General features: G+C 45.7%; 3 protein-coding genes across 3 annotated transcripts; 1 reads left to right on the forward strand and 2 right to left on the reverse strand.

Moving 5' to 3' along the window:
• Positions 1-442: 442 nt before the first annotated feature.
• N7495_001996 (alpha-keto acid decarboxylase family protein) lies at positions 443-2,507 on the reverse strand (the record flags this gene model as incomplete). The annotated part of the gene is made up of 5 exons (XM_057204666.1): positions 443-559; positions 613-823; positions 883-2,236; positions 2,284-2,364; positions 2,420-2,507. The coding sequence occupies 5 exons, from the start codon at positions 2,505-2,507 to the stop codon at positions 443-445; spliced, it is 1,851 nt and encodes a 616-aa protein (XP_057065273.1).
• Positions 2,508-3,235: 728 nt separating this feature from the next.
• Positions 3,236-4,046, reverse strand: N7495_001997 (uncharacterized protein; the record flags this gene model as incomplete). Its single annotated transcript, XM_057204667.1, has 3 exons — positions 3,236-3,768; positions 3,819-3,900; positions 4,029-4,046. 3 exons carry the CDS (start codon positions 4,044-4,046, stop codon positions 3,236-3,238), a joined length of 633 nt encoding a protein of 210 aa, XP_057065274.1.
• Positions 4,047-4,816: 770 nt separating this feature from the next.
• Positions 4,817-12,858, forward strand: N7495_001998 (type I polyketide synthase; the record flags this gene model as incomplete). The annotated part of the gene is made up of 7 exons (XM_057204668.1): positions 4,817-7,810; positions 7,864-9,177; positions 9,225-9,548; positions 9,598-9,659; positions 9,711-11,613; positions 11,665-11,985; positions 12,034-12,858. 7 exons carry the CDS (start codon positions 4,817-4,819, stop codon positions 12,856-12,858), a joined length of 7,743 nt encoding a protein of 2,580 aa, XP_057065275.1.
• Between the last annotated feature and the right edge of the window lie 497 nt (positions 12,859-13,355).

Genomic DNA, 13,355 nt, shown 5'->3' on the forward strand with positions numbered 1-13,355 from the left:
TGTATGATGTTTAAGAAAAGGGGTTGGTTTTTCCTCGGATCCCAGCTGCAACAGCTATCCAATACAATACATCAAGTTTTTTTATTACTCAGTAGCAAACCAGCCCTAGTGGGCTGGCGATGTCCCATTGAACGCACACTTCTCGCTGACAGCACAAAAGGTAGGTGCATTAGTGCCTGAAGCAAGACAAAAACTGTATCAAAGACGGAGTAAAACACTCGCTGAATTGGTGTATTAGTTGTAATACATACGTATGTTACCGTAATCCAAAACATCCTTCAAGTGTTTACCAACAGAAGTATGAGGTATGAGTAATATTGAATTAACCTAAAGCTTCCAATTGTCGACTTCTCGTGCGGAGACAGCCCGTGCAAAAACATAATTGTCATCCTATATGAAATCTGCTTACTGTTTATATATATTGCTTGATTGATTAATACCTCTAAGTAGCTTCATCTTCGTCAATCTTCGACTTCTGTGAGTCTCGAACTATGAGCTGCTCAGTGAGTGTCTTGAGATCAGATGGCGCATCGTTCTGATCCATGTGCAATTCGATAAACTATTGAAGTAATCATTAGAAATTGAAGCTTTGTAAGAGATGAAGAGTCTCACTCGCAGAACCCGATCACTATTGAAAGACGGATCTTTCAGAAGAGCAGAAAATTCAGTTTTGGTCCGAATCTGATGCGTCTGGTAGGATTTGCGCTCTGCACCGAACACCTCTAGCAGTTTTCGGTACTGCCATTCCTGAATATCATTATAGGATTCATGCATGCCATGTATGAGCCGCTCGACGGTGTATCCCTTGTTGCAGATCACGAAACTGCGCAGATTAATCAGTATGTGTCTGCCACGCATCATGGATTGAGGGGAACTACTCACATGATGGGCGTGAGACTGTTCTTGATAATTGTACTTAGCTCCTGACAAGTGAATTGGAAGCTCCCGTCACCGATGAACAATATAGTCCGTCGATCAGGATGCATCGAGTCTTGGACAGCTGCAGCAGCTCCCTGGCAAGCGCCTAGAGAGTAGCCGATGCTCGCCCAAACATACTGGCTGATAAAAGTGACGCCGCGAGGAAATTTGGTAGACCATATCCCAAAGTTTGAGGTGCCTGTCTCGGCTATGATTGTGTCCTCGGGGAGTAGCCAGGCGCTCAATGTGGGCCATAGCCAGTCATGACTCAGATGGTCAGAGTCCTCGCTATTACTCAGCGTATGTGACATCCGTCGCAGCACTCCCTTCATAAAACCGCCTCCATATACCGGCTCTGCACTTATAAGTGCGGAGGGACCAGCCGGCACGCGAACATTGCTTGATTCCAGGATGCTAATTGTCGATGGCAAAGCCACTGCTTCACAACTTCCTGTCGGAACAAGCTCTGAAGAGCGAGAGAGGAGAGCCTGTAAAAGGCCGTCACTGTTCAACCGCCTATAAGTTTTGCCTCGTATGTGGACTGTTTCATTCTGAACCTCGACCATCCTCAATGGATCAAAGTCCCATGAAACAGAAGCGACGTTCAAGTCGGAATGGATATTACCAATTGATATGATCAAATCAGCCGACCGGACCATCTCTATGACATGTGGCTTAGAACAATCTCCCAAGTAGAGCCCGTTGAAGTTGGGATGTTGCTCGTCAATGATACCTCGCCCAGATGGGGATAAAAAGATTGGAAGTCCCAGCCTTTCGCTGAGCGATATCACCTCTCTTCGTCTTGTAAATCGCATATTATAGCCCCCAACCAAAAGCACTGGTTGCTGTGCCGCCCGAAGAGCCGCGAGAATATCATCAACTGCGTGGGCCTCATGCGTTCTATCGTTTTCAGAGCCCGATAGGCGTAGTGGCCTAGCCAAATTAGCCGCCGAAATTGGAGTATGAACCATGTCAGTGGGAAGAATGATCGAAACCGGTCTGCTAGTATTCCAGCACTGGGTGATGATATCGTCAATCATCCCGGGGGCTTGTTTTGCACAGAGTATCTGTACGCTCTTGGCTACTGTCCTCTCCGATATCTTGGCAAGCGCCATAAAGTTCCCATCGCCTAGCGAATGATGCAGTAGTTTTTTCTGTTGCTGCGATTTCAGGCTTGGCTGCCCTACAATGTGCACAATCGGGACGTACTCAGCATATGCCCCCGCAATAGCGTTCGAGGCTGACAGCTCTCCGACTCCGGCGACTGTCATCAGTGCAGAAATCCCATGGACGCGAGCATACCCATCCGCTGCATAGCCTGCCAGGCGTCAGTTTCATTTGGTCGGTATTGGACAGGAAACCTACCAGCGTTGAGCTCGTTGCAATTGCCAACCCAGCGCAGTCCAGCTTTAGAAACATAATCAAGCGACACCAAGTTGTAATCCCCTGAGCAGCCTTAGCGATGTCTTATTCTGTGATTAGTTGGAAGAGCAATCCATACCTGGTACGCCATGAACTGATTGAACGCCAAGCTCTTTGATTCGGGCAAAGAGATATTGGGCCACGGAGACAGTACTTCGCGATGGCATGACCAAGGGATGATTTGAAAGTTCTTTATTCTCGAGGACCTCACTTGAGCACTCTTCTTAAAAGGATGCTGCCTATGCATCCACTCATCATATTGTATATTATGCACATTTTACAATACACTCGCGTATTTCAAGTACGGTAAGATGTATTGCAAACTCTCTGATTTCGATACGTCCTAGTATCGGTCGTACTCGGGGCATTCATTATGCATGAAAAACGTTACTGACAGGTGTGCACTAATGCATGCAGTCAGCTGACAAGCATAGATATGCATTACAATATGGTATTTAGAAATTTCGACGTCCAGCCACTTCTGCTATCTCCACCAGCATCACGATGGATACGTCGATGTCTCATACTCCGTGCTACCAGGTCCCTTTCTTGAATCTAAGAGGTTGAATTTATTCTGACGAGGAATTTCCATTTGAGGCTTTGGCACTATCTATCCAGCTATCTTACCAAAATTGCGGCTCGGGTAATAATTCCTGATCCATCATTCATCATTCTTTTCGCTCCAGTGCATCTTCAGGAAAAAAATGGGTCTATCGATATCGTACAGTGAGTCCATTACACTCGGATTTGAATACATCTTATTTAGCGAGCCAGCGAAATGATTTAGCCCGAGGTGTAGAAAGCTATACAGGGTCTGTTCGATTCCCGGCTGATGGAAAGGAAATATTGTAGATACACACATGCCCGATATGGAAGGATCAATGATTATTTTGTATTAAAATTCCATAGATTGAGCTTGCATGATTGCTCGATTGATTATTTTCGCCATAGATATCACTGTGTCAATTTTAGGCGGGATTTCATGCCCTCTATCATGAACGAAGATTGACCGTTTGCTTTCTACACAGGTAGTACTGATCATTTGGGCGAGCGCCTGGTCCTTGTCTGCCAAACCCCAGATATGTGCGGTAGGTAGATCCAGTAGGCCTTCGATGGTCCTGTTATCCAAATAAACAAGCTGGCCATCTGCAAGTGCCTTAGCATTGTACACTCCCCAGGGATTCGAAAAGAATACCCCAAACTTGAAAGGAAGCTGCTTTTCTTTGCCATTTTTGGCCTCTTGCTGCTTTTTGATCATCCAGCTGAGGGAGAGATTGGCGCCCTGACTGAACCCCATGATACCATCATAAGGACCCTCGGCTACGATGTAGTTTTCGAGGTTCTCCATCGCTTGAATACAGGATAAGGCCGACAGTGGATCGCACATAGCGTAAGTCTGTTCTTCACCCATCACGAACTGGTCTAGTTCTGTGGTGGTGTTAGTATGATTCAGCCCGAGCGACATTTCTAATGCCCACCTCTGTCCATTTCCCAAGGGATAGGTCCGTTGACAAAGTCGTAGCTATGATCTTCGCCAAGTTCATATCGAAGAGCAGCTTGCTAGTCTGTTAGCTCTATTTAGTTTCTCACAGCTTGGAACTCTTACCAGTTTGCTGCTTGAATATCTGGACAGTCGATTTTTTCGATAGTTAGATTAGGTCTTTTCTAATTGGCCTGGGTATACTCACGCGAGAATTGCTTCCCATTCCATGCAAACTGGAAGAAATCAGCAATCAAATCTTAAATAATAGAGAATAACCCACCATAAAAAACGCATATCGAGAAATTAGTATGACCAAGTGTAGAAGATAGTGTATAAGTGCTCCTCAAGGTCACAAGAATAATTGATATGTGTGCTTTGTTTGATTCTTGTACTAGATTGAGTGGGAATGAGATTTAAAGTAGAGGGCAAAAAAGTGAACAATAAGTTCTCCACGCCAGTACGCTTTATCAACATGGCATTTGTGTCTTGGTATTAAATTCGTTGAAATTCCTCTGATCACATCACTTCTCCATGCATGTCAACTTGTGAGACATTTTATACGTGGACTAATTAAATAAAAAGCTCTCAAGTACTATGCATGCATTGAATCAATAATCAGCATGCAAAAAGTTCTGTATCACATACACTGTCAGGTTTAGGCAGTCCACCGTATCCACTTTGCTTTCCAGGGTTTCTTCGCTCTAGCTCTTTCTACCAGAAATGCAGCCCAACTACTGTAATTCTTACCGACGGTTTCTTCGGTTTTTGTATGTTCTGATGTTAACCTTGGAAAGAATCAGCAAACGTACTCAACCAATACCTGGGCGCTAACTCCAATTATGCAAGAAACCTGGAATTGACTTGAACGAGAGAGATTATAAAAACACATATATAGTAGAGGGAAGCTGAAAAGTAGCAGCCTTTCAGCCCGATAAAATTTTGATTTTTTCTTGTATAGTCTCAATCTGAGAGTTCTGATCAAAAAGCACCATTATGATAGAATCATCAGACAAATCACCTAAGCCACTGGCTATCGTTGGGTTATCTTTTCGTCTTCCTCAGGATGCAGTGAGCCCAAAGGAATTCTGGGAAATGATAATAGCACGCCGTTGCACCACTATGGAGTTCCCCCCAGACCGATTAAACATCGATGCACATTACCATCCAGAGGGTGACCGACTGGACAGTCTGTCAATTCGTGGGGGAAATTTTTTGAAAGATGATCTGGGTCACTTTGATGCCCCTTTTTTCTCCATAACTGCCACCGAAGCTGAGGCCATGGAGCCTCCGCAGCGGCTGCTCCTCGAAACAGCCTTTCACGCGCTGGAAAATGCTGGAATCCCGTTGACACAAATCGCCAAATCTAAGACTGCAGTTTTTGCAGGGTCTTCTGGTAATGACTGGGTGGCTTTACAAGTCAAGGATTCTCTGAACCAGCACAAGTACAGCATCACGGGGCAAACATCGAACATGCTGGCAAATCGCGTCAGTTGGTTTTTTGACCTTAAAGGTCCCAGCGTAACCGTCGACACAGCTTGCTCAAGTAGTCTGCTTGCGGTCGATCTGACGTGTCAATCCATCTGGAGTGGCCAGTCTACTATGGGACTCGCGATGGGTAGCAACCTTCTATTGGCCATAGAGCCAACATTGATGATGAACAATCTCGGTCTCCTGTCTAAGGACAGCCGGTGCTACAGTTTTGATGAGCGCAGTAATGGCTATTCGCGGGGTGAAGGTGTAGGTGTGCTAGTGATTAAGCTGCTGGAGGATGCAATTCGTGATGGCGACACGATTCGATCTGTTATCAGAGCTGCATCATCTAATCAGGACGGAAAAACCCCAGGCATCACGCAGCCGAGCTCGGAGATGCAAGCAACATTGATCCGAGACACTTATCATCAAACTGGTCTCGATATGGGGATGACGCGGTATTTTGAAGCGCACGGAACTGGAACTGCTGTCGGAGACCCTATTGAAGCCAGGGCCATTGGCTCCGTTTTCCGCCTACATCGTTCGCCGGCCGAACCATTGTATGTAGGATCCATCAAGTCAAATATTGGACATCTAGAAGGAGCCAGTGGTATTGCTGCTATAATGAAAGTTATATTAGCTTTGGAAAAGGGCGTCATTCCACCAAACAGTGAAAATTTGCATGACCTTAATCCAAGGATTGATGATGAATTTTGGAACTTGAATTTCCCCCAAGAGGCTCTACCATGGCCTACAAATGGACTTCGAAGAGCCTCTATCAGCTCTTTTGGATACGGAGGCTCCAACACACACATTGTCTTGGATGATGCATTCAATTTCCTTCGACTTCATCAGCTGAATGGAAATCACAACACAATCCCGACAGTTTCCTCAGCTCGTAACGGACAGACAACTCAGAATATTACAGTTCATCCAGAAACAAATATTAGAAAGGACGTGGCCGATATTGACGCGCCTAAACTTCTTGTCTGGTCAGCAGCAGATGAAGCAGGCATCCCCCGCATACAGAATGTCTGGGGCTCATTCCTGTCGACCAAACCCATTCACAATACAACATCATTTATTCAAGATCTAGCGCATACTCTGAGTACTAGACGGACACATCTACCGTGGAAATCTTTTGTTATCGCGCGGCCATCAGACGACTTGGCATCACTAGTGAAACGGTTCAGTCCAGCGTGTCACTCGCTTGAATCACCGAACATTGCTATGATCTTCTCCGGCCAAGGGGCTCAGTGGTATGCCATGGGGCGAGATCTCCTCTACTTATATCCCACGTTTATGCAGGGAGTTGAAGAGGCTGGAAAATATCTCTATACTCTGGGATGCAAATGGAACCCGGTAGATGAGCTCCAGAAACCTGATGCTGAGACCAATGTCAATCGAACTGAGTACAGCCAGATTTTGTGCACAATACTGCAAATAGCTTTGGTGGACCTTCTGCAATCTTTCAATATTGTCCCTGCAGCAGTCCTCGGCCATTCATCCGGAGAGGTTGCAGCCGCATACTGCTCTGGCGCAATATCTCGACGTTCAGCTTGGAAGGTATCCTATTACAGGGGGAATATGAGCAGTCAGCTAGAGAAATCTGCAGAAATGAAAGGATCAATGCTAGCAGTAGCACTCTCAGAGGATGAGATCATGCCTTACATAAATTCAGCTAGTGCCGAGTTTGAGGTCGCTCGACTCACCGTTGGATGCATCAATAGCCCTCAAAGTGTGGCAGTCTCCGGCGAAGGTATTCAGCTCGATGCTTTGAAGATTCTCCTCGACAAAGACAAGATATTTTGTCGCAGACTCAAGGTGAATTTGGCCTACCATTCATCCCAGATGGCAGAGATTGCGGCCGATTACCTAACAGCCCTTGGTGAATTGGAAGGGAGTGGTGCTGCATACCATACACGGCCACAGATGGTTTCTTCGATTACAGGCGACTGGATTCATCCAGACGCACCTTGTCAAGTTTCTCACTGGGTGCGTAATATGATATCCCCTGTGCGTTTTTCCGACGGACTAGCAACCCTTTGCTCCGCATCTTCAGATCCTACAAAATCTCTAGATGGCAGTCACCGTAGAAGGCCTAAGATCAACCATATCCTAGAAATTGGGCCACATTCCGTCTTGCAGGGGGCGTGTAAGGACATCTTGAAGGGAAGAAAATCTATCAAGTACTTGGCTCTGCTAGTGCGAAATATGTCCGCTGTTGAAACTGCTTTCTCTGTGTTTGGTGATCTATATGCAGCCGGGTATCCGATTAATCTCACATTGCTCAATAAGCATTACAACAGCTGCAAGACACTGCCAGATCTGCCAGAGTATCCCTTCAATCACGATCAGTCTTATTGGCACGAGAGCAAGATAAGCAAAAACTACCGTTTACGGAAAGTTGCTCGGAATGGTTTTCTGGGACTGCCTGATCCTAACCAGAATCCCCTGGAAGGAAGGTGGAGAAATATCATTCGGATATCTGAAATGCCATGGGTCCAGGATCATAAGGTGAGCCTTTTCTCTCGAATATTTATTCCCTCCTAAAACTAATCAATTATCAGATTAATGGAACAATACTCTACCCAGGGGCTGGTATGATAGTCATGGCTATTGAGGCAGCCAAACAGACAGCAGATAAAGTTAGGCCAATCTCCGGTTTCAATGTGGAGAACGTGACATTCCCCGCGGCAATTCGCATCTCATCGAGCTCACAGGGTGTCGAGACCAGTTTTCACCTGCGTCCGGCTCACAGCTTGGAATCAAAACGCTCATCATGGTTCAATTTCAGGCTTTGTACCCTGGATGGCGAAACTTGGGTAGAAAATTGCACAGGCTCCATCCAGGTTTTGTATGGTGATAAGGAAGAGGAGATTGATAAAGCACTAGAGTTGGAAGTCCAGGAATCTCGACAACATACTTATACAGCTGCTTTGGCATCCTGTAAGTCGAGTATGCGCGGAGAGATGATGTATGAGATCTTACAGAACAACGGGTATGGCTACGGTCCAGCGTTCCAGCTGGTTACGGAGCTATCCCAAGATAAAGCTGCCGAGTTTTTGACAGCTGTGGTCCGGAACTTCTCGACCTCCTCGGATGAGACGATCCATCCAACAACATTAGACGCCATTTTTCAAACTTCTATATGGACGACGGTACCCTCAGGCACAAAAAAGATCTCCACTGCTGTTCCTACTCACATCGACAGACTGTGGGTGGATAGCCAGGCGGTCACATCTCAGAGTTTCAAGATATATGGCTCCTCCATGGATACATCTCAATTTCTTGGTCCAACCATCGGTATCGTGGCACTCGACGATACGCTACAGAAAACCTTAGTTTCTGTCCAAGGCTTACGCATGAATATCGTCGATTCGCCAGATCTAGCAGGAAATACTCAAAATTCTCTAGATAGTCTTTGCCATGAAATTGTGTGGAAGCCAGATCTGAAACTTCTGAGTGATGTTGAAATTATGGAGCTGTGCAAGACGTCAAATTTTGCCAATAACGCTGAGCATGATAGTTTTTCCAGTGTGTTGGATTTTTTTATCACAGTTCGAATCAAAGAGACACTCTCCAACACATCAAAAAAGGGGGTTCAAGCTCCCCAGCCACATCTGAAGAGATATTACAACTGGCTGATTGATCGTCAGAAGCTGCTTGAAGAGCACTGGATTGGACTTTCTACTAACGGATGTGACAACCTCATAGCCGATTCTGATTATTTCCGTGAAGTCGAGAAACGTGTCTTAGGAACCAAACAAGGCCATTTATTTGACTTCATTACTCAAAATATAGTAAAAGTTCTATCTGGTGAGCTTGACCCTTCAGCCTTATTCAAGGACGAAGATATGCTAAACGCGGCCTACAATGATCTTGTAAGTGATGTATTCCGCGAATATGTTTCGTTTGTCTAATAACAAAGGTTGATCAATCTAACGGTCTTCGTGGATTGGGCAAATACCTCGATCTTCTTTCTCATAGTCATCCCAGAATGAAGATATTAGAGGTTGGTGGAGGCTTCGGAACAGTGACAAAGGTTCTCATAAATGCATTGAGAGGCGATGAAAGCGACTGGCGCTTCGAATGCCTGGACTACACCGATGTGTCTCCAGAAAATGTCGCGGAAGCCAAAACAAAACTTTCTCCTGCAACAGAGAGAGTTAGGTTCAAAATTTTGAATATTGAAAAAGATCCAGAAACACAGGACTTTGATTGCGGCACATACGACATGGTCGTGGCTTCGCTGGTATTAACACTCCCCATCTAGCTTTCATTCACAGACTTATATCGTGCAGGTCCCACATCAGCCGTCTACTCTTCAAACGTCATTACAAAATATACGCAAGCTTCTGAAACCGTGAGATGAAAATTTGTTTTGTATCAATAATCTTCTAACTATATTGCTTAGTGGCGGTAAACTTGTTTTGCACGATGGAGTTGCACTAGATGGTCGCTCGAGTTTGATCTTCGGCGTGTTCGAGCAATGGTGGCAAGGTAAGTCAGACAGTTCGCTCTTACTCTCGGTGAAAGCTAAATTAGAATGCGCAGATCTTGAATCACGATGCAAATCCAGGCGAGATCGTGATAAGAGTCAATTGGATGAGCTCTTGAGACTCACTGGCTACTCCGGCCTCGATATCAAGCTTCCAGATATCAGCATCGAAGTTTTGAATGAATGCAGCGTGATGATCTGTTCTGCTGTTGAAGAAAAGCAGGAAATCTTTTTTCCAAGAATCGAAATTGTATATGATCCAGCTCACACCGACCAACTTGCGCTGGCAAATTCCATTGTCAAACAATGCGAGCTTCTTGCATGCTCCCCTACCTATATCGTCTCGGTCAATGAGGCTCTTGAAGGCCAGAAAAATGACGAAACAATGCAAGTGTTTATTCTTGAGCTTCAGCGTTCTGTCTGGTCGGATGTTCAAAAGGAGCTATTCGAAACAATTAAAGCGGTTCTCTCCTCGACACTACATGGGCTTTGGATCACCCAAGGAGGAGGTATTTTTCCAGCCAAGCCACATTTTCGTCTAGCCGATGGACTGTTACGCGTTCTGATGGAGGAAGATGGTCGTCGCAAGCTTCACCTCCTTTCAATTGATCCTACCGAAGGTCTCACTGCAGCACCACAGCAAATTGCAAAGCTAGTTCGACACATTACTTCACAAGCAGACAATAATGCAGATACAGAGTATCTCGAACAGGGCGGCATTATCCATATTCCTCGATTAGTTACTCCGAGCTGGCTTAACGAGACTGTGTCTCGAAAATCCAGCAAACAGCAGGAAAAAATCCAAAGCTTTAAGTGCCAGGTCCCTCTCCAGCTGGATGCCACTTCACCAGGGCTAATAAGCGGGTTCAAATTCATCGAGAAACCGGATGGAGATCGGCCACTGAATTCAAATGAAGTTGAAGTCGAAATAAAGTGTGCAGGAGTCAATTTCCGTGATGTCTTGATTGCAGTGGGGCAATTAAAGGCAAGTCATACTGGATCTGAGTGCGCAGGCATTGTCATCCGAGTCGGTGATGCCGTATCTAGATTCCAGGTTGGCGATTCAGTTGCCGCACTAGGAGACGGCTGCTTCGCCACCTCAATACGCATGCAAGAAAACGGACCTATTATAAAGATTCCTGTTGGTATGTCTTTTGAGGAGGCAGCAGTCTTGCCCGTCAACTATGCTACTGCGTACATTGCTTTACATAATATAGCACGGATTCAGCCTGGCGAAACCGTCTTAATTCACTCAGGAACAGGCGGTACTGGCCAAGCGGCAATCCAAATTGCGAAAAATGCTGGAGCAACTATTTTCGCGACTGTCGGCTCTCAAAATAAGAAGCAATTCCTTATCGATACCTATCAAATCCCCGAATCACACATCTTTTCTAGCCGAACAACTTTCTTTACTCAAGCTATCAAGCATCGCACAGGCAACAAGGGTGTTGATATTCTTCTGAACTCGCTGGCTGGAGAGAGTTTATTAGCATCCTGGGAGTGCATGGCGCCATATGGCAGGTTTCTCGAAATTGGCAAGAGGGACATACTGTCTAATCAGGGACTTCCTATGTTGCAGTTCCTTCGAAATGTTACCTACAGTGGTGTCGACCTCGCTGCTATGACAGTAGAGCGACCTGAAGTGTGTGCCGCTGCTCTTAAAAAGATTTTTGCATCAGTGCAGGAAGGTAAGCTGCACCCATCCCAGCCTATCCATCAGTATGGGGTGGGTGAAATAGAAAAGGCTTTCCGTCTATTGCAAGGCGGACAGCATGTGGGTAAAATGGTGCTTCAAATGCGTTCAGAGGACGAAGTGACTGTGGGTATCTTCTCAAAACTACTTTAGGCTTAAAAGCTGACTCTGACGCAGACTGTGCTGAAAACTAAAACTAATTACTTCCTGGACCCCGATTCCACATTTGTCGTTTGCGGAGGACTAGGTGGAATAGGGCGCAATATTGTTACTTGGCTTGCGGATCGAGGTGCCCGTCATCTGCTACTATTGTCACGTTCAGGGGCACAAGGTGAAAATAGCCGTTGTCTGATTGATCATCTTAAGGGAAGAGGTGTACAAGTGATGGCCCCAAAATGTGACGTGTCAGACCGAGTGCTCTTGCAGAATTCATTAATAGCTTGTATGTCCCACATGCCTCCTATCAAAGGATGCATCCAAGCAGCCATGGTGTTACGGGTGAGTTTCTCTTGAGATATAACATCTAGACACTGCTAACCACTATAGGACGCACTTTTCGAGAATATCTCTTATCAATCATGGCATGAGTCAATCTCTCCTAAAGTCCAAGGTTCCTGGAACCTCCACAAACTTCTCCCCCTTGGAATGGACTTTTTCATCATGCTATCATCCATCGCTGGACTCATAGGAACTACTGGACAGGCCAATTATGCGGCTGGAAACACCTTTCAAGACGCCTTAGCTTATCATCGCGTGGGGCTTGGCGAGAAAGCGACTTCCCTTGATCTAGGGGTGGTCGAATTCGCAGGAGCTGTTGCCGAGGATGCTCAGCTGCGCGAAAAATTGATTGCCAATATGGGATTGGAGGCAGTGACTGAGCTTCAACTCCATGCCATGTTGGACCATTACTGTGATCCTCAAGTCAGTCTGCATAATAGCTTAGATTGCCAAGTCACCGTGGGCCTGTCTCCAAGCGCAACACAGGCGTCGTGGCTAAAGAAACCGATGTTTTGGCAGCTTAAGAGTCATGATATTGCCAGTGGTAGTATTGGCACATCGGATTCTTTCAATACATCTCTTCAACAGGCAGAATCTCTGGAAAGCGCTACTGCGTTAGTCACCGGGGCTATTGCATTAAAGCTTTCGAACACTCTCTCAATTTCTACGACTGATATTGATGCCAACAAGCCGCTGCATCAGTACGGAGTAGATTCACTTGTTGCAGTGGAGCTTCGGAGCTGGTTTTACCGAGAACTTCAAGCCGAAATGGCCGTGTTTGACATCTTGGGAGGCTCGACATTGGCTTCTGTAGCGCAACTGGCCACGAGCAAGAGTAGGTTATGCAAGGAATCTTGGCCGAAGGTTATATGATTGAGACTCAGAAGTCGCTTGTTTGATCATTCAACACAGACCCCAACTGGGACTCCACAAGATCTACAAAATCACCCGGGCATTGATCTTAGACGAAAAGAATGAATGCCAAGCTTGATAGTGGAGATTTAGAAAGGTTCAGAAGGTCATGATGGTATTTTCTATGGGTTAAAAAGAGAATTGAGGAATGGAGTTTAGCACTATAATCGCATTACATGTTTATCAACCCACCCAAAAATTATCGTCCATTTATCAATCCTCGGCTGTCCGGCAGACGGCCTTATTGAGCTCTCTAGCACAGTCGCTAAGACTTTGCCTAGCTATACAGATATCTAGTGTAGTGGTGTGACCCGACTCAGCACAATGTGTACAACTAACTAGTTGAGATCAGACCATCAGATTTCTTCTCTTTCGAGCTTCTCCTAGGTCTCCTTCTTCATCTCCCACTACGCTATCGATCTTGAGCTTAGTGTAACTGCATCTCGATTGGGAGTGCA

This window comes from Penicillium taxi (assembly GCF_028828555.1).
Source record: "Penicillium taxi strain IBT 34144 chromosome Unknown utg000002l_segment0_segment0, whole genome shotgun sequence".
Lineage (NCBI taxonomy): Eukaryota > Fungi > Ascomycota > Eurotiomycetes > Eurotiales > Aspergillaceae > Penicillium > Penicillium taxi.